We start from the raw sequence: 20,553 nt of genomic DNA on the forward strand, positions 1-20,553 counted from the left end.
AAGTTGCTGTATGACTAAGTGCCTGGAATTTAGAGCATTGATCTTCTGGCATCTATTTGGCTGTTCAAAAGTTCTCATGGTTTTGGATTTTGGTTCTGTTCTGGACATCTAAGTAAGATACTTCTGGATTAATGGAAGTTTATGGGATTAAAATCATACCCAAATATAGTTTGCCAGAAAGTGCTTGATTAATCTCTCAAGATTTATACGCATTTTTTCACGATAGTCACATTAGAGCAATCCTTTCTATAAAGACTATTTGAACTTTACACTAAATATGTGCTTGAAATCATTTTAATCTACTTGTCACCGTCTCTTCATGTCTGCAGTTTTGTTCTAGCATGGGCTCAGATAGTGATCCATTCCTATTACCTTACTAATTATCATACTATCCTACAAGACAAGAGAAAGGTCATCTGCTCCCACTTCCTGATGGAGAAAATTGGGAACAGATAAATGCATAGGTAACTTATAAAATATTGGAGCATGTAGTGAGACAGTAGCACATAAAAATATTTTGAGATAGGTTTATGGAAACTAAAACTTAACATTGATCATTCGGTGAGTCAGTAAGATCCCCAGAAAGATATTTATTTCCCAGGACTGACGAGGTTAAAGATAGAGAAGAGCAACTCATAGCACATTACAAATACTTAATATTATTTTTTAAGATGGTAAAAAACAGCTCTTTAAATTTCTGTAACCCAACTCTTAGACATCAATAATTTCATTAAGAGGCCTCTTGCTGATAATATTTTTTAAACAAGCTATTCAACTCCAGAAGATTCATCCTGTGATCCACATTTGCAAGAAACTGGACTGAGACAGTGGTATGGTATTCTAAGCAATGTTTCATTAAAAATAAATAACCAAAAGCATGTATTGGGGCTGCCGAGAGAAGGAAGCATCATTCAGTAGCGGCATGTGGCAGAGATGCCAATCCAAGGTGATTATGCAATGAGCATAACTGGCAATAACACTTACTTGGGGCTTATCTCCCAGTGAAATGGAGATACAGTTGGATTAATTTTTAGCCCAGTTTATGATTCTGCACCAGTGAAGCATGTGGTGTTATTTCCCAGGGCGTTTAAAATTCTTCCTTCTAAAGCACAACACTATCTTGTCCTGTTCTATTTATTTTCCTCAAGTGTGTGTGACTTGCAGAGCATTAACACGCCAAAACATATGTTTCCTAAGCCTGTTCTCCCATCTCACCTTCACTTAGACTTTCAAGGTGAGAGCTATTTGTGGCTATCCACTTAATTGGACTTAAAATAAAAGGCAGCAGAAAGTAGTAGATTTGTAATGGCCCTTCATAGTAAGCATCAAAACAGCAGCCTGGCTGCTCATCTGAATGCTATTTAAATAAATCAGCCTCTTAGTATAAGTCAGGGCCACAACACTCCATCCACCATGCCACCAGTTACTGTGTAGCTGACACAAGCTAGAAGCGAGAGCGAGGATGTTTCCTGAGCCCCTTGGAAACCACTGGAGCTTTGAACCAATTGTGCATTTTTGTATAAAGCATGATCATGTGGTTAAGTTCTCTTTGCCCTCAGAATGTGCACATTAATCAGGTTTGTGCAATTACTGTCCATGCTAGACAAGGACAGAGTAGATCATTACTGCCATTGTTATTTTTTACCGTATATGTGGAGCTTCACACAATTACAAAGTGCTGTTCAAGATGGATGCAAATGTTCCTAGGGCATGGAATGGGAGGAGTTACATATATTGCGGGATAGAAGGTGTGTGGGCAAGTTTGGTCCATAACCAAGATGTATAAAGCTAAGGGCCCCGTACAGACAGCAAAACAGGCAAAGTTCACATCTTGGAGCAAAGGCCTGTGGCCTAACTGCTTTGCTGGTAGGGCTTCTGGGCAAGAAGTAGGGAAGATTTTATGAGGAGAAAGTCTTTTAGATAAGGCAGAGAAGAATCCGGAGTAGGCAAAGAAGAATGATGCAGCAACTAGATGACAGGCTTCCCGGGCCCAATGTTCAAGTAGCTTTGCATTCCCAGGTTCTCTATAATCAGGAAGTCCTGGGCTCCAAACAACCCCTGAATCCTCCTCCAGTTCTTAGCTTCAGGGGAACAATCTTTTCCAAGGACCAGCTCAAAGGAAGAAACAGCTTTAGGGTTGATCCAAGGGTCTCAAGTCACTCTAGATAAAAATGTGCTTAGAAAACAATATAGAACAGCTTGGTAGGGGTTCCCAGGCTAGCAGCTGCCTTATCTATGGAGCACATTTCTTAAAAGCTCAGAATGGAGGAAAATATTTGCAAATCATATATCTGATAAGGGGCTTGTAACCAGAATAGATAAGGAACTCCGAAACTCAATAATAAGGCAAATAGCCCAATTTAAAAATGGACAAAGGACTTGAGTAGACACTTCTCCAAAGAAGTTATACAAATGGCCAATAAGCCCAACGTTACCATTTATCAGGAAAATGCAAATCAAAATCATGAGGTATCACTTTACAATCACAAAGATGGGTATAATAAAAAAGACAGATAATAACAAATGTCGGCAAAGATGTGGAGAAATCGGAACTCTCATACACATAGGAAAGCAAAATGGTCCAGGGACTTTGGAAAACAGTTGGCAGTTCCTCACAATATTAAACATAGAGAGCACGTGACCCAGCAATTCTACTCATAAGCATATGCCAAAGAGAACTAAAAACATGTATTCACACAAACACTTGTAAGTAAATGTTCATTCCAGCATTATTCATAAAACCCAAAATGTGAAAACAATCTAAATTCATTCACCAATTGATGAATAAATAAAACGTGGTATACCTATATAGTGCAATATTATTTAGTCATAAAAAGGCTACAATATGGACGAACCTTAAAAACAGTATGCTAAATGAAAGCAGCCAGTGCAAAAAGCCACATATTATATGAATTCATTTGTGTGAAATGTCCAGAATAGGCAAATCTATATTGACAAAGTAGATTAGTGGGTACTGGAGGCTGGGCAGAGGGAGGAATTGGGAGAGACTATCAGTGTGTACAGGGTTCCTTTTTGGTGATTAAAATGTTCTAAAATTAGATAATGATGATGGTTGTGTGACTCTGAATGTATATGCTAAAAAACACTGAATTATACAACTAGGGTGAATTCTATGGTAAATGAATTACGTCTCAGAAAAGCTGTTATTAAAAACTCAATAGAGAAACATTATACAATGCTAGAAGGCAAAGAGAACTATTTTGGGCCACAGCTGGAATAAACTGCCTTTTAGAATTGAAATGCCTTACCTACCCTGACGCCCACACTTGCAACCTGAGGGGACAGGAGGGTTTCTAATGATTCCGCTTTCATAAGCAGGAAATTAGTCATTTGCTGCTTGAGTTTAATACATAAAACACTATATTTTATGACTGATTCAGGCTCATACTTTTTATCATGAACACTCATCATCACCATTATCAACTTCTTGAAGCATTAAGTGCCCTTTGGCCTTCTACCTATGACACCAAGCTAGGCACCAAACACTGCAAATGGGACCAGTTAGTTACTGACTCAAGGGGAGTGATTCAGTCCAAGACAGAAAACACAGATGCTGGCAAACCAACATCAGTCACAGCTATGACTAGATGGGTGCATGAATAGCTAAGATTAAATATTGATGATACACACAAGAGTGAACACATTTATAGGGTGGCAAGAGGAGGGCTCAAGAGAATTTCATGGTTGAGCAAGGTTTAGTTTCAGAGATAGGGAACTATTTCTCTCTTAATCCTCTGCAAGAATAAAAGGAAAGCAGGGTCAAGTCCAAACACTGAGGATTTGACTATTAGTTAGGGATTAGTTGGGGAACTGCAGATTCATATGGCTACAAGGGAGACATCAAGAGAGAGGTCTAGGAAATGAAACCTAGGAAGTAGGCACGGCCCTGAAATGGCAATAGGAAAACACTCTGCAGGGAAAGATAGGACTGAAGAAGAGTAGGCTTGTAGCACAGAGAAGGGACTCAGAGCAAAAGAGACCAGGAGTAGAGTATCTTTGGTGGGTTGGGGAGGAGGCGTGCAGAAACTGGATTCTGCTAAATACTTTTCCTGTTTAATCTCATCAAAAATTCAAACCCTCCCTATAAGGGAAATTCTATTACTTTAAAAATTTATGGACAAGTAAACACAAGCCCAGAGAGGTTAAGTAATGTATCCAAGATCACACAGCTAGGAAGGTCTATCCAAAATAATCTCTGTCCTAGGCCTAAATAATAATTTCATTGTGTTAACCTTTAGCCATCATCGGCCATCTCGGAAAACTAACGGGTTCCTGGAATACACCAATATTCAATGTCTACTACAGGCCTGAAATAAATGGTTCAATATATATTTGATTGCTATCAGGTGGTAGGGAAAAAGAAAACCATCTCAGCCTATGTAAGTTGCTAGAACAACAGATGACAGGTTATAAGTGGGAAAAACGGTGCTTCAGGTTTTAGTTGAAGGTGAAACCCGTATTTCTACCTACACCCTGCCTGTCTAACTCAATGTCCATCAAGCAGTAAAAGAGAAAGCTACTTACAGAGAAGCAGAAACTCATCTGGCCCTTTCCAAGAAGATCCTGTGATGGGTAAAGAAGCCCTCATTGCTCCTCCAAAGGAAGCAATCCTCTTTAATTGGGTTTCTTAATTGGAAAGGCACTCTAAACGAAATAAGTTCAGCGATTCATGACTTAACTATCTCTTCTGTTGGCCAACCCATAAGTACAAGCAAGTGTACTTGTTTCTTTCCCATTAACAGAGAAGCATAGAGTTATCAGAGCTGGCAGTATCTTAGAGATAAACTAGTCCTTTCATTTTCAAAGAGAAGATGCTTGGGGCAAAGTGCCTGGCCCAGGGTTATGCAGACAGTGTCTGGGATGAAAGGGACTTCTTTCCAGGCTTAGTCCTGCTGATGCAAAATTGTGACTGCACCCTTTAAAACTGTCAACATGACATTAAATATGGCCTGGTGCCCAGATCCTTTCCAAAACCACCAGTTTTTACACATACAAGAACCATATCTGCATCATTTGGTTTACAAATCCGATCCTTCATAAAAAGGAAACCAACCTAATATAAATGCAGCTTCTCGTCTAGATTCTGCTTTTCTCTGATTTCATAACCTCTCTGCTTCACCCACATTTCTTTTCCACCTGATGACAGGCTCAGTGGGAACCACGAATGACTGGAGGCTCAGCAAGCGTATCATGCTGTGATCTATGCCTTTTTTACTCTGCAATAATTCTATCTCAGAGCCAGAGAGCAATACATGATTTGGTGAGTGTTGGCCTCAGGATTCAGCAGAAATCTGCATTGGTCAGAGTTAGCCAAATGGACATAGATGGTGTGTGTGCTTGGGAAGGAAGCATTGATGATGTGTGGATCTAGGTCTAAATGGCTGAAAGAGTCCCAGTCATGAAAATTAGCATGGATTTATACGTATTTAATGGTCCTTTTAGGTCATGGCTCTGAAATGCTAAATAAATTAATTACTAAAAGGAAAAGTTGAGGGTAAGAAGCAAGGCCACCACCACCAGGCCAAAAGACATCTTTGCGGAATTAAGAAAAGGCACCCCTTCCTCTAGGCAGCCACAGTCCCACATCAGTGCATTCCGCTCATTCAGTAGAGTGATGTCTGGCTTCCTTCTCCTATTCTTCACCTTGATCAAACAGATGCCCTTGTAGAGTACACAACTAGTACAGCTTTGCAGGGCAGCCCTGCTGAAAGAAAGAAAGAAGGAGAAAAAAACATTCTTAACCTAACTAAGGCCACAGCCCTTTGGTGGTCCATGAAATTATTTTAGAAAGTCGACACCAGTATTTTTAGTAGAATGAAAAATTTACAAAATATAAAAGTGCCTTATGCTTAGATTTTATCTTTATATGGATATGTAAATATGCACATATGTATGTGTGCATGCATGTGCACATACATATTCGGTTGAGAGGTAAAATATATTTACATGGGGCATGGTCAAAAATATTTGAAAGTCACTGATTTGACAGCTCACAATGTGAAAAGTGAAACTAATTTGGAGGCCTGCTTCATCTGTATTCTTAATTGCCCAGTGAGAAGCACTAAGGTACAAGAGAACTAGCTTGCAGTTTGAAATCAGACAGGCTCAAGTTCAAATGCAGTTTAAATATCACTAAATTTGAACCTTAGGCAATCATTTATGTTTTCCCAATCTTCAGATTCCTGATCTGCAGATGGAGGTGATAATATTTATTTCAGAGTGTTGATGTAGTAAGTACCTGGTATTAAGCACTGCCTACTTTTCAAATCCCTCTTCTCTTGACTTTGGAGAGACCTACAGAGACCAGCAGTCCAGGGACACACATGCAGCTGCCAAGGATAGTTTTCCTTGTCAGAAGCCACAAATGCTGAGGCGTTCTGGCATCCTACGTTAAACTTTAAATGACTTTCTCCCATGCACGTTGTTCTCTCATCTGTCTGGAAGAGCTACCTCCCACAGCATGCTTAAGCTAAAATTATTGCTTGGTCAAGTCAATTAAATCATTTGAGAGAAACTACTACATGTAAGTCAGTTAAAAAAAAGAGTTGGGTGATATGGACATGGCTAGACTCTGGTCTTCTGTTTAGGGTGAATGTATTAGATTGCTGCTTTGGCCTGGTTAGAATATTCCACGTTGTAAATATTATAGCTCCTGAGGATAGAAATGACCAACTAAAAATCTGTTAGGTCACTGAGGGTGAATCTCCCACATTCCAGATGTGGCAATAGGGTTCCTTGGAGGTACAGAATCCCCCTTAGGTTAAATGGCCAAGGAGCACATCCCAGTCTCTGAAAACTTCATTTCCCAAATCTTTGGTCATGAGGACTCCTCTTCAGAATAATTCTCCTCTCCCATTAAAACAAACACAAAAACAAAACCTGCAAAAACTTCCTGGCTCCATTTAGGTGTGGAAATGGGGAGAGAGAGGAGAGCTAAAGTTAGTGATTCTCAGCATATATTTGTAAGAGATCTTTGTGTGAGTCATCACAGCTAGCTTTAAAATTGACACAAAGGACACAGGAAACTGGCGATCTATAAAAGAAAAATGTCATTCTTCATAAACATATGTTTCAAAGCTCAGACTCCCAAATAAAGCAATGCACATTTAAAACAATTAATTAAAATGCTATGTTTCATCTATGAAATTGGAAAGCATTAAAAATTATAATATTCAACACTATCGAGTATGCAGCAATGTGGCAGAAACTTTAAAAAGCTAATAAGCCTTGACCCAGAAATTCTGCTTCTATGAAATCAGAAATTCATGTGTAAAGCTATTTGTTGTAGTGTTTTTTATAATGTGAAATATTACAATAAATGGCAACATGAAAATGGCTTTCTATATTATGATAATACTAAACAGTAAATAGCATTTTAGAAAAACATTTAATGACAGGGGAAAAGGCTCCATAATAGGCCAAAAAATTTTTAAAACCTTAAAATTGTATATATTCAATATGGTAAATTTAAAATTTTGCATGTCCAATATGTTCCTATTTATTTAAATACATAGGTGTGTATATATATGTCTATGTACATATGCATGTGTATATGTACATGTATATGAGAAGTTCAGAAGATTGCTATATGCAAAAATGTGCATAGTCATCTTTGGATGATGCAATGAGAGAATATAAACTATTCAAAATTTTCTTTTTTATATTTTGATGTGTTTTTAATACTCTTGTACAATGAATACATTATTTTGGTATCTGATAAATATATTATTTAAAAGGCAAACCTAAAATTTAAAGTGGCCTCATATAACTTCATGTTAGAATTGCTCCTCCGATTTGAATGACTAAAACTTGCTGTTTCTAGGATTTATTATTTTGATGAGAAACTTTACTATGATGGTCAGGCTGTATTAAACATTGAGAGAATGCCATTAAAATTCCATAACAGTGTCACTTGTTGTATGCGTTATCTTTTGAGAAATCTACAGTCTGAAGCATATATTACTGGCAATAGAATAACAAATCCTTCTTAATATATTACTCCCTAAAATGTTGGAATATTACACTTTAAATATATTTTTTAAATATCTAACTATTTTATTTAGTGAGGAATAAGAGATTCTTAGAACCCAGAACACTGACCAAATACAAGTCCAGAAATGTCTGTATTGCTTTGCCTTCAAGGTATTTGCCATTCCTTAGCAGCCTGAAGACTAGGTTTTTAGAAGTACAAACATGAGGCCTGATAGCGGGAAGGGAGTTCAGAGAACTTCTCTATCTGTAAGCTGAGACTCCTGAAGGGTTGACACTTTCAGTAAGCAAATAAGAAAAAAAAAAAAAAATCTACCTTGCAAAGGGAGATGGTAGGATGTGTCTATTTGAGTCTTGGTTTTTAGTGCTGCTCAAAGTTGAAGATGGGGAAGAAAGATGAATTTCCCTTAAGAATTTTTAAGCACAGGCTCACTCATATGGGTTTGCAGTCTGAATTCACACTACCTGGGTAGTAAAAAAGTCAAACATGTAGCTTAGAATGGCCCCAGTTGGTAGTACTCCCAGACCTTTGACAGGAGAGCAATCCTCTCTGGAGGAATGTACTTAAAACCCAGGCCTCAGTGGAGTTCCACAGGTAAAGTTCCAAGAAACATGTGCTCAAAGCTTAAAAAAAGTTCATGGTTAAGAATCAATGAAACAACAAAACTAGACCAACAAAGATATTGCACAAAATTTATCAACAATGAAATAAAAAATAAATATATTTAACATGTTTAGAGGAATAAAAGAGGCATTAAAAGTATGATGAAATTAGAAACAATGAAAAGCTACCTAATATATTTGAAAAAGAGCCACATAAGATTTGTAGAAATGAATAATATAACTAAAATTAGAAACTTAACAGATGAGCTTTGGAGCAGATTAGACAAAATTAAAGAGAAAATGAGAAGCTAGAAGGTAGATATAAAGAAATGACAAGGATGAGGATCACAGATAGAAAACCATGAACAGTGAAAAGACATGGAAGATAAGACAGTACAAGGTATGTCTAACTGGAATTCTAGAAGGCCGACTATAGGAAGATTGGGGTAGAGGCAAAATTTTGGAAGGCACTAATCCTCAAAATCAAGAAGCCTAATAAGTCACAAATAGGGGATACCTAAATGAGAAAATCACACCTGACATATCTTAAGGAAAATGCCAAACACTCAAAGCAAAAACCTTAAAAGTAGTCAATGAAAAAAGATGAATTTCTTATAAAGGAGCAATGTTTACACGGATGGTAGTCTTTCAACAGCAAAAATGGAATTGAGAGACAGTGGAATATTATTATCGAAGTTGGATGAGAAAGTAATTTTCTACTCACTACTTTTGTCCTATATTTCAAGAACAAAAGTGAAATACAACACTAAGTAAATAAAAATCAGGTGCATTTACTGTTAACAGATTAAGAAACATCATGAACGTACATCAGGAGTAGAGTGAAAAAACTGTAGATAAAAGGTTTGGTATACAAGAGGGAATGAGGAGGGAGAAAAACCAGTATATACGTGGATAAATCTAAAAATATTGATGGTAAAATGACAATGTCTAATTTATGAGGCTTAAAAAACGAAAGTTATACCTCAATAAAGCTGTTTACAAAACATCAAAGTAGGCGGGCATGGTGGCTCACGCCTGTAATCCGAGCACTTTGGGAGGTCGAGGTGGGAGGATCACGAGGTCAGGAGATGGAGACCATCCTGGCTAACATGGTGAAACCCCGTCTCTAGCAAAAAAGTACAGAAAAATTAGCTGGATGTCGTGGCGGGCGCCTGTAGTCCCGCTACTTGGGAGGCTGAGGCAGGAGAATGGCGTAAGCCCGGGAGGTGGAGCTTGCAGTGAGCTGAGATCGTACCACTGCACTCCAGCCTGGGTGGCAGAGCAAGACTCTGTCTCAAAACAAAACACAAAAACAAACAAACAAACAAAAAACACATCAAGGTAGAACTTAAATTCTGGACTTCGAATTATATACAATGGGTGAAGTGGTGACTGAGTAATTTTCTAAGGTACTTAGGTTGTTTAGCTGGAGTGTAAACATCTTAATTAACTTTATACTATGTTAAGTTAAATACACAGGTTAAAATTTCTTTTTTTTTTTGAGATGGAGTCTCACTCTGTCACCCAGGCTGGAGTGCAGTGACACGATCTTGGCTCACTGCAACCTCTGAAGCCCGGGTTCAAGCAATTCTTCTGCCTCAGTCTCCTGAGTAGCTGGGATTATAGGCGCCTGCCACTGCGCCCAGCTAATTTTTGTATTTTTAGTAGAGACGGGATTTCACCATCTTGGCCAGGCTGGTTTTGAACTCCTGACCTTGTGATCCACCTGCCTCGGCCTCCCAAAGTGCTGGGATTACAGGTGTGAGCCACCGCGCCCGGCCACACAGGTTAAAATTTCTAAGGCAAGCATCAAGATAATAGAAACAGAGTGTAGGCTCACGCCTGTAATCCCAGCACTTTGGGAGCTGAGGCGGGCGGATCCCGAGGTCAGGAGATTGAGACCACGGTGAAACCCCGTCTCTACTAAAAATACAAAAAATTAGCCGGGCGCAGTGGCGGGCGCCTGTAGTCCCGGCTACTCAGGAGGCTGAGGCAGGAGAATGGCGTGAACCCGTGAGGCGGAGCTTGCAGTGAGCCGAGATTGCGCCACTGCACTCCAGCCTGGGCGACAGAGCGAGACTCCGTCTGAAAATAGAGTGTATACATTCCAAACTATTAAAGGGAAAAACAGATTTAGAAACAAATTCAAAAAAAGGCAAGAAAAAATTCTAAAAAGAAACAGAAAGGCCAAAACAAATAGAAAGTATACAATAACATGATGAAAAAGAATCCAAATGTTACAGTAATCATAGTCAATATAAACAAACTAAACTTTCTGGTTAAAAGATAATGCTTGTGAAACTGAATTAAATAAAGTGCATGTATATTCTGGTTACTGCAGACTTACCTAAACCAAAACAAGGTTGAAAATAAAAGGATGGAAAAACTAAACTTGTCAAATCCACACTGTGGATGTACTTGTGTCCCCAGTAGCCAGAGAGTAGCTTAACATACGATCCCATTCTTTGCTAAAGTTAAGATACAAATTATCTAGTTCTAACAAAAAAGAGGGGAGGGGGACAAAAGAAAAGGAGGGAAGAGGAGAGGAAAAGAAGGACAAAGAGAGGAATGGATGAAGTAGGGGAAGGTGGAAGGGAGAGATATGGTGACTCCAGTTCTCTAGGATTCACAAAGTTTAGGTCATCTGTTGCCAGGGGAAACCAGAATAGCAAGGGAAATGGCCAAGGGCAATTTGAACTGTGTGTATCAAAATCCACTGGGCCCTTCTCGGTCTCTCAAAATGCCTTGTTCACTCTCTGAATCACAAGCAGTAACTGATGGGTTTACTTTTAGGATAAGTAGAGGGAAACAAAATAAGGAAAATATCACCATGCTGTACCCCTAGATAAACACAATACTTTCACAGTCAGTTAAGAATTGTAATGCCTAAATTTTTTTCTTTTAAGAAAGACAGAGAATTAATTTCCAAATCTATCAAGTAATACATCTTTTTATTTAATATAAGGACCATCTTACCTACTTTGAAGTTTGTATATTAATTTTACTAATAAATTCTGTCTTAAGCAAAGTTGAGGCAACACATGTATCCTTATACAATTATTTATGGTTTAGTACTTTACAAGAACTACTTCGCTTTATGAAGAATATTTATAATAATTTTGTTTTAATCCTGATTTTCCAAAGAACATTATTAATCACAATTTGAATTGCTAAAACCGTTTACAGCTTTTCAGAAACACACAAACTGAATAAAGCAAAGCACACCTAAATTACTAAGTAGTCTGGCCCTCCAACTATCCAGCTTTAAGCATCTTTATTTAGATTGTGCCCTTCATTAGAACCAGGCCAACTTGCTGTCAGATTACAGCGCCAAGTCTAAGACGAAGTTAAATACCATGGACAGCTGCTTTCTAGGCCAATGACAGCCTAGCACCATAACAGATCAACGGCCCCCAGCAGCCAGGCTAGGAGCACAGCAAAATGAGCCGAATGACCTGAAACTTAACTGCTTCACATCCTGCAGGACTCAAACTTATTCCTAACCAGCTATACAGACGTTTTAAGAAGAGAGCCCCAAACATCTATAAATAAAGATACCCCAAAAACAAAAGTCTCTGCTTAGGATGAATATTGCTAAGTCCCAGCCAATGGGCTACTCACTTTAAGCAAAATTCCAAATAATAAAATTTCAGAACAAAATAAAGACATTTTGAAGTTTCCTTGGAGTTAATGTTTGACCCATTTATATTCACCGTATGTGAACTAGAGCTTATGAATATTATAATACAGCAAATATTATATAACCCTAAGGGGTATAACGGCCTGCTTAACTCCAGGATTCACTGGAGCAAATTCAGTCTTCAAGGAATGTTTTATAACTCTTGAATCTAAAATAATTTATTCCAATTCATTTTTCACTTAAGAATGAAACATAAAAGGAAGGCATTAACATTTATTGAAAACAACCCACATTTTCCAAGGATCATGCTAGATGCTTAACATTCATTTCTTCATTTAATAATTTTACCAATCTTATGAAGTAGGTATCATTATTCTCATTTTCCAATTAGGAAACTGAGGCTCAGAGAGTTAAAATGACTTCTCTGAAATCACCGGGCTTGTTACACAACCAGGCTAAAAACTCTTTCGTTTTTGAGTTAAAGCCCCAGGGTCTCTTCACTGTGTTATGATAGTACACAACTTTTTAAAAAGGATAGTAGCATCACTAAAAGAAATAACAATAATAAAAATAAGAACCACACACAAGGTAGAGAAATTAAATGAGATGAGAAACTGTTGCCTTAACTATGAAAAAAATGCCAGTTCACAGTTTTCCATGCTTCACAGTTACCCTATGATGTACATCATCAACAATGGAACCAAATTAAGATTTTCTATTTGTCTATGAAGCAAGTAGTTTTCAAAGATATTCACTGCCTAGAGCCCAGCAGAGTTGACTTTTTAGCAAGAACCATTTGATGATTTGTATAAGAATATCTAAAATGTGTTTCCTCTACCTTCCCAAACTCCCATGTCCCATAATTTTGCAAATAGGACAATAAAGTGACTTTGCATGAAACCAGGCTTAGTATTTTGCTTACTAAATTCTTATACAGCACATTCCTCTCTACGAAGACTCCATTGAAGGCCGCATTTGGCTTAAAGTCTTTTTTTCCTAGATGTTTTGGTGATGTCAGAAGCATTAATTTCTGTAAGAAAGGTAAGCTACACAGTCAGAATTCAACTCTGCAGCCAGGTGACTAGATGACCACACTCCAGGATTCACCCCCCTTTCGGGATGAATCAAATTACATTAAAATCACATTCAGGAATGTGATTATGTTCAGTGCTTGGGGGGCAAACCTTCCTAAGTTTCTAAAATCAGGCATATGATAAAGGCTGTAATTACTGAAAAAATTCCAGCAATAATTCAAAAGTGAAATTGGCAAGTGAAATTTCCTAAAGGAAATCACACATCCTTATGCACGTTCCACTTAAAAACGTGTGACTGTGCTCTGGCATTTTTTTGAGAAGTACAAAATGAGACATAGCTTTGTTTAGAAAAAAATCTCTACTTCATTAGTTATCGAATGTCAAAAGAAACATTAATGACTAACTGGAATAAATTAAAGCTATTTGGTGCTAAATGGAAAACAATACAATGAACACATTTTGGGGGGAAATCAGAAACAGAAATAGTTAAGAATATAACCTGCTTTCTTTTTTAATCAAGTAAATCTAGAATTTCCAAATTTTAGAACACACAATATTAAGTATAGCACAAAATTATGGATACAAATAACAAGGATTAAGGGATGACAACCTGAATTTCTGACTTTAAAATAATCATAAAAATGACATAACAGTCACCTAATTGAGTAGGTAAAGATCATTCCAGGGCTACTTTAATGAATGGTTTATAATTGACTAAATACAGTCTATAAACCTATATTTGGAAAGCTATTTCTAAAACGCATGAAACCTTCTTCCGCTCCACTAAACCATCTTCCACCCCACTAAAATCAGAATACAAAATCCTTCCGCAATCCTACATACACCATTGGATTGCTCTGCAGATTCATTTTTCATAAATGTTGCCAATATAACGTTCAGCCAAGTCTCTAAGTTAATGAAGTTCCACTAGGGTGTAAGAAAACAAGAAAGTACTGAGTTCTCAAAAAGACTCTTCACCATTGATGTGCCCAAGAAATTTATAAGACATCGAATCATTTCCTTGCCTCTAAAAAATAAGCAGTTCCTTGACAATCGTTCAGTACTTTAATTGGAATAAACACAAGACTATCAATGTAAACCACCCAAACAGACTCGAGGAGAGCACTTGAGGGATCATCTTTTTGGCTGCTAAGTTACAGTAGGGGAGAACTTCCAATGATGGTCCTATTTTATGCCCTGAAGCAGATGTACTCAGTTGTCACATCTGAATGCTTGTTTGCCATATATTTTGCTAAATGATTTTTTGGTTTTACTATAGTTTCTAACAAACAAGTATACAAGAGAAATGTTGGAAAAAATGTAGTGCAAGTAGAAATATTACTAGTGTTTTATCCTGCACTTTGCTTCCATTTCATGGCTGCAATGAAAAGGATGGTCATCAAACTTGGCTATAAAAGAATTATGTAAATTTAACTAAATTAATATCATTTTTCTTTTCTTTTTGAACAAAATCTTTCACCCCCTGCTCAAACATCTGTTTTTTGCATATATGAGAATTTTCCCAGATGCTGGCATGAAAAGCCTATGTATGTATTTTAGCTTTCTGTTTAAAATCGCATTCAGAGATGACATTCCACAGCTAGGATATAAATTGGAACTCCATTACAATACCACATACAATTGTATTGATGCTGCTTGTCCACTATTTAAAAAATAATTTACATGTTTGCAGGAATTACTTCTAAGCTCTTTACCAATCTGCTTTCCACTCACCTAAGTGGTAGGATGGCCACTATTGTTATTAAAACTCCCTCAAATTCTACTCTAAAAATAGTTGAAGTCATGTTTATTATGGTGTGCAAAATGGGTCATTGTGACGCAGACGCAGATGGCAGGGCTGGCCAATGACTCTCTTTACAATGGATGCTGATCAGTTCCCGGTCAAGTGACCTAAGACATGATTGTGTCAATCAAGAAAAACAGCCATGACAACAATAACGACAAGCCCTGCTGGGCTAGGCTGCTGACTGGAAGGTACAGCTATGGTGACACAAACTTTCTTCCTCAGACATCTCTAAAGAGATGGTTCTTTCTTGGTAATTGTCATGTGTTCATTTAAAAAGAAAAGGCCTTGCAACTTTCTAGGCACATACACACTTTCCTATGAAAATTAAATTGTTCACAAAATCGCTATGCCCACTTTCACAAAATAAGAGACAAATAACTGCTGAACTGGCTCTGGGAGGCTTATGTAACCTATATTTACAAGTGTTTTACTCTGAAGCAAGTAGCTGGGGAACTTAGTAAACATCTGCAAGAATACCCCAAAATTATTTTTGCCACTGCTATGTTAGTCTAGCTATCACAGAACTGCAGAATCAATCTGCTATCCACAAAAGCCCCAAACACCATCACATCAAAAGAACTGCAGATCTCAAAAACATAATAATTCAGAACTGTAGTCAAGAAAAGCATTAAATAAAAATCCACCACCACCAACCTTTGCTTGGGCTTCTGGTGCTGTCACCTTGACGACCTTATTGCGGTTTATCATTTGCTTCACCCATTTTTCTACTTGGACGTTGAATTTCATGAAAACCACGTAGCAAAAATAAGCTGTTAAGAGAAGCAAGCTTTCCCACCACATGATGACATTATCCAGGAAAAATATGATCAGCATGATCAAGTCAACAATGTAGAAAGACACGTCTCGAAAGAGCGGCCACCATGTCAGGTTTAAGATTTCTCTAGAAAACAGAGCACACATGCCAATAACAAAGAGGATGTTGAACACTGCTGAACCTACAATTGTGCCTATGCCAACGTTGCTGTGAGCGATAAATACCCCTATGAGAGATGTGAAAAGTTCTGGGGCTGACCCCCCTGCAGCCATGAAGGTGGCTCCAGCCACATCATCAGAGATGCCCAGTTTTTCAGTGATGACAGTCAAAGAAGGAACGAAGAACTCATCACAGACAATGGCTAAGGCTATGAACATGTAGATCATTCCAATGACATGCAGAATGATTGCACCTTTTCTTCTCTCCTCAAGGGAAAAGATGTCTTTCGGGTAGTCTCCTTGGGCGTGATCTGTACTATTCTCAGACTTGCCTTCCTTAGAAAGAGGTGGCTGTGGAGTATAATCCAGAATCTTGTCATTTAAATCTAAGAGAGTTCTCTGACGGTAACCCTGTGCTACCCTAGGGCCACTTACAACACTGGCCTCTCCTGTGCTCTGTGTATCTGTCTCAGAAAAGGCACTGATTGAAAATGAGACAGTGCTAATGGCTACCAGACCCATGAAAAGGCCTAAGATTCGAATTAACTTCAGTTTTTTCTTGACATTATAATGTCTTCTGCAGCCAGCCAGTGACTCATCCAAACACCATTTCTCTAGGGAAGTGATGGTGGTGCTTTGGTGCAGATCCATCCTGGGTCTTCTGGTGGATATGGTGATCTTCCAACTTTAGACTCAACCAGATGGTTCTTTCATACTTTTCCTTACTTTATAGTTAACGATGCTTGTGGGGCACTTTCACAATCAGGGATTCTTATGCTTCACAGGAAACTTTCATCATTTATGCTTAAATAAAAATAAAAACGAGAATAAGCAAATCATAAAATCATGTCTTTTTAATGAAAAGATCTTTGCAGATATGATAAAGTCCTGTCCTGCAGCTGTGCGATCTTGGGTAAATTACGTAACTTCTCTGTGCCTCAGTTTCCTCATTTAAAATGGGGACAATTATGGTACTTACCACTCAGGATTGTTTTCAAGATGAGTAAAAACATATGTAGCACTTAGTATGGGATGTGGCACTTATGAAGATGTATGTATAAACCCAAATAAATATTTTGGTAAATCCAATGTTACATGTAGAGAATGCAGATGTAAGAATAAAAATTTTACAGGTGAAAATCTATCAGATTATCTCATCTTAAATCATGTAACAACCTTCCAGTGCTATAAAGGTCCCACTTCTTTCAGAACTGTCTAGGTATTTGGCAACTAACAATTATTCATTGTTTTCTTTTGGTCCAATTATATAATTCTCAGCTGTAGGCAACTTTTTCTGATCTAACCTATCATTTGGAAAGTGAGTGTTTCTTTAATTCAGTGACCTTTTTCTGCACACATAGTGATATCAGATCTTATTTTTCATAAAAAGTCTCTCCTTTATCAGATGTGGGAAAGTGGTCCTTTACAAATTTAAGTTTGCAAAAAAATATTCTGGTGACATGCACAAGCTGTCTTCCCTAAACATCTAGACATTGTTTTCAGCTAAATCTTTTTTTAAAAAAAACAACCTTTAGTCATATTTAAAATAGGCAGCTTAGTAAGTCAAACAACTCCCAATGCAGTGAAATAACAAATAGGCTATTTCGAGAGACCACATGTGTATTTCATAAACAATACGCAATTTGTAGCAATACCTCTGTCCACAAAATCTGCCCAAAATAGCCCCACCACTGACTCTAATAGGTTAGATATCCAAAGCAGAGTTTTCTTTCTCTATCCCACGGAGGAGATGGGTAAAATAGCCAGACATGACAGCTGATATTCTGAAGAGTTGTCTTTTTAGTTTTTCTTTAAAAAGACTATTCTTTTCCATACCAACGATTTCATTTAGGAGGCAGTCGCCGAGATAATCTCAGGTGTAAAATAAGCTAATTAAACACACGCCACTTAAATACTGAGATTAGCTGGAGCTCAGGTTTTCAGAGCAAAGCAAGAGCACAAATCAATCCCGCTGAGTTGCTGCTACTCCTGAGATAACCCGAACCCATCACGGAGATTCCCAGCTGGCTGCGAACGTCAACGCTTAGCAGGAACGATTAAGCGATTCACAGCACTCAGGGGATTGTGTAAATGCCCGGCCCGGGCGACCAGCAGGGACAGATTCAACTCCCCGGGCGCAAAGTCATCTCCAGCCCGATTCTCGCTCCCCCTGCAAACCCATCGCTCGTCTCCCCGGGAGCTGCCTCCGTAGGAGAAGTTCGCCCCCAGCCGCGCCCCAACTTTGCCTTGCGTGGTCCCAAACTTTCCCTGGTGGATTAATAGGAAAATAAATTTAAAGGACAGACGCCCCACCTGTGAGCTTGGAGCTGGGTTCCATTTGGTGAGGCGCTTGGCCCGCATCCCCCTGAGTCGTTTGTAGGTGGCTGGGGAAGGGAAGCGCCCATCTGCGCGTCTCCCCCGACGGCAGGCCCTGCCCCGCGCCCCCCATCCCAAGCCAAAAGCAAGGGTAGGAGAGGCGGGGGCTCCAAATCCACGCCCCGGAGCAGAGAGAGTTGGCTAACTCCGAGCGGGGCCTGGGGCGCCCACATCCACGGCAGAGCCACCTGTGAGCCTGCAGAGCAGCAACGGTATGCGAGCAACCGGGACCCCGGGACGACCACCACCGCGGCTACAGCGGCAGGCGGGGCGCAGCCGCCTGCACTTACCAGGATAAGAAGGGAGGACGCGCACACAGCGGGGCCCCCGAGCGCGGCCCGCCGCTACAGTCCGCCGCCCTCTCCGGCCCTCCGCCTGCCCGCTCTGAGGCCCGGGCTCTGGCTCGCACTGGCTGCCGCTCTCGCCAGCCGGGGCTGGGTTCGGGAGGAGACTGAGCCGCTGTGAGCCCGGCGCTCCGAGTCTGGCGCTGCCCGGCCCCCGCCGGCCCCTCCCTCTTGGCTGTGCGCTGGGAGCCGGGCCGCGGCGCGCTCAGCTCCCGAGTCCTTTGCTCCACGCCTCCTGGGCGCAGAGGCGACGCTGGCAGCCGTCTCTTAGGAGATTTCTCCGCAGTGTGGACGGGGGTCAGGATTTGCAGGCGAGCAAGGGCAGAGAGGAGAAATCGTACAGGTCGGTGACGTGCCTAATTCACGAAGCCTGAAAGTGCTGTCAACTTTGGGGTCATCTTATGCTGGGCACCGCCTCTCCAATTATCTGCAAAAAGTGATAGCAGTCGCGCTTTTCTTTAGGAGGCGATGTGATGTGTAATGGTGGAAAAGACGTTCAGTGAAAAGGCACGGAGGCCTGCAGGACAGGCTGTTGGGGTCCAGGGTTTCTTGAGTGTTGGATTTGGATGCTTGGGACACTGCAGGGGCTTCAGTCTTGCAGGGTGACCTTTCATTTCATGGGTGATGGAAGTGAGACCCAAGACCCCGTGTCATTTTGAATCACTGACAGGCTTTGGCTTTTGGCCTTGGGATTTCCAGCCCAGTGCTCCTTCCTGTCCTGTCTGGAAAGCAAGATCCCCATGACCACAAGAAATAGAATCAGGCTTGTTGGGGACGAGAGACTAGAATCTGGGCCAAAGAATGGAAGACGGTGGTAAGGCAAATTGGTAGTGAGGGAACCCCTTTTACCCAACCCTGTGACCACCAGCAAAGCTGCCAAGAGGTACCCAACTCGTGAAGCTCTGAAAGCTTTGGCACATTTCCCCCTCTCCTTACCCTCCATCCTTCTGTTCTCTCCCCCATCCAAGAGGGTTTCTTCATGCCCTCCTTAAGATGAGGGTAATGGGTATATCCTGAGAGCTCATGACCTCTGACTTAGAGTACAGCTCTGTAGTCAGGCCTCTGTGCCTGCTCATCAATAAGTAAAGGGAAGCCTAGGGAACTTAGAAATATTTTTCTTCCCCCCACCCCTCAATCAAAGCCAGGCATTCAAGACTCAACTTTTTTTGTTTTCTTTCTCCTTTCACGACTGGATCTTGCTATGTTGCCCAAGCTTGTCTTGAATTCCTGGGCTCTAGCCATCCTCCAGCCTCAGACTCCCAAGTGCTTGCAGACTATAGGTGCCTGTTTGAATTTTTTTTATCTTTAACTTTTAATTTAGAAAATTTCAAACATATACAAATGTAAGAAAGTAGTATAATGAATCTCCATGGGGCCATCACCAGCTTGAACAATTATGAACTCATGGACAGTCATATTTCATCTATACCCCTTTTTCCTGTGTCATCATTTTGAAGCAAATCCCAGAGCATCATATCATTTTATCTGTAAATATTTTCAGAAAGCAAGAAAACTATCAACTACCACTAGGGTTGTGTCAAGAAGGGGACAATTCAAATAGGTTGTCACTGACCAAAGATGGGCTAATTGAGCATCAAAAAAAAAAAAAAAAGATAATCGCAATTGTTTAAAACACATCAAACATGATTATATCTATTAATTGATAATATTTTAAAAACAACTGAACGGATTGATTGCTTGATGGTTGAGAGGGAACCAGCTCATAATTTTCAAAACTGTTTTAGCAAAAGGAAAACAATTGTGCATTTATTTTGCCTTTTCTATACAAAATGGACCTCTGGGTAA

The 20,553-nt window shown here is 39.7% G+C and overlaps 1 protein-coding gene across 3 annotated transcripts in view; it reads right to left on the minus strand.

The window, feature by feature from the left end:
• The window catches only part of SLC24A2 (solute carrier family 24 member 2), a 273,760-nt gene extending 254,693 nt beyond the window's left edge, over positions 1 to 19,067 (minus strand). For 2 of the 3 annotated variants that reach the window (XM_030819348.1, XM_030819228.1), the window contains exons 1-2: positions 18,694 to 19,067; positions 15,749 to 16,831 (exon numbers count right to left, since the gene is read on the minus strand). In XM_030819348.1, the coding sequence (XP_030675208.1) occupies positions 15,749 to 16,678 (930 nt within the window). In that variant the 5' untranslated portion in view covers positions 16,679 to 16,831; positions 18,694 to 19,067. The other variant, XM_003260379.4, reaches the window with a different exon arrangement.
• Positions 19,068 to 20,553: the final 1,486 nt, after the last annotated feature.

This window comes from Nomascus leucogenys, chromosome 1a (assembly GCF_006542625.1).
Source record: "Nomascus leucogenys isolate Asia chromosome 1a, Asia_NLE_v1, whole genome shotgun sequence".
NCBI lineage: Eukaryota > Metazoa > Chordata > Mammalia > Primates > Hylobatidae > Nomascus > Nomascus leucogenys.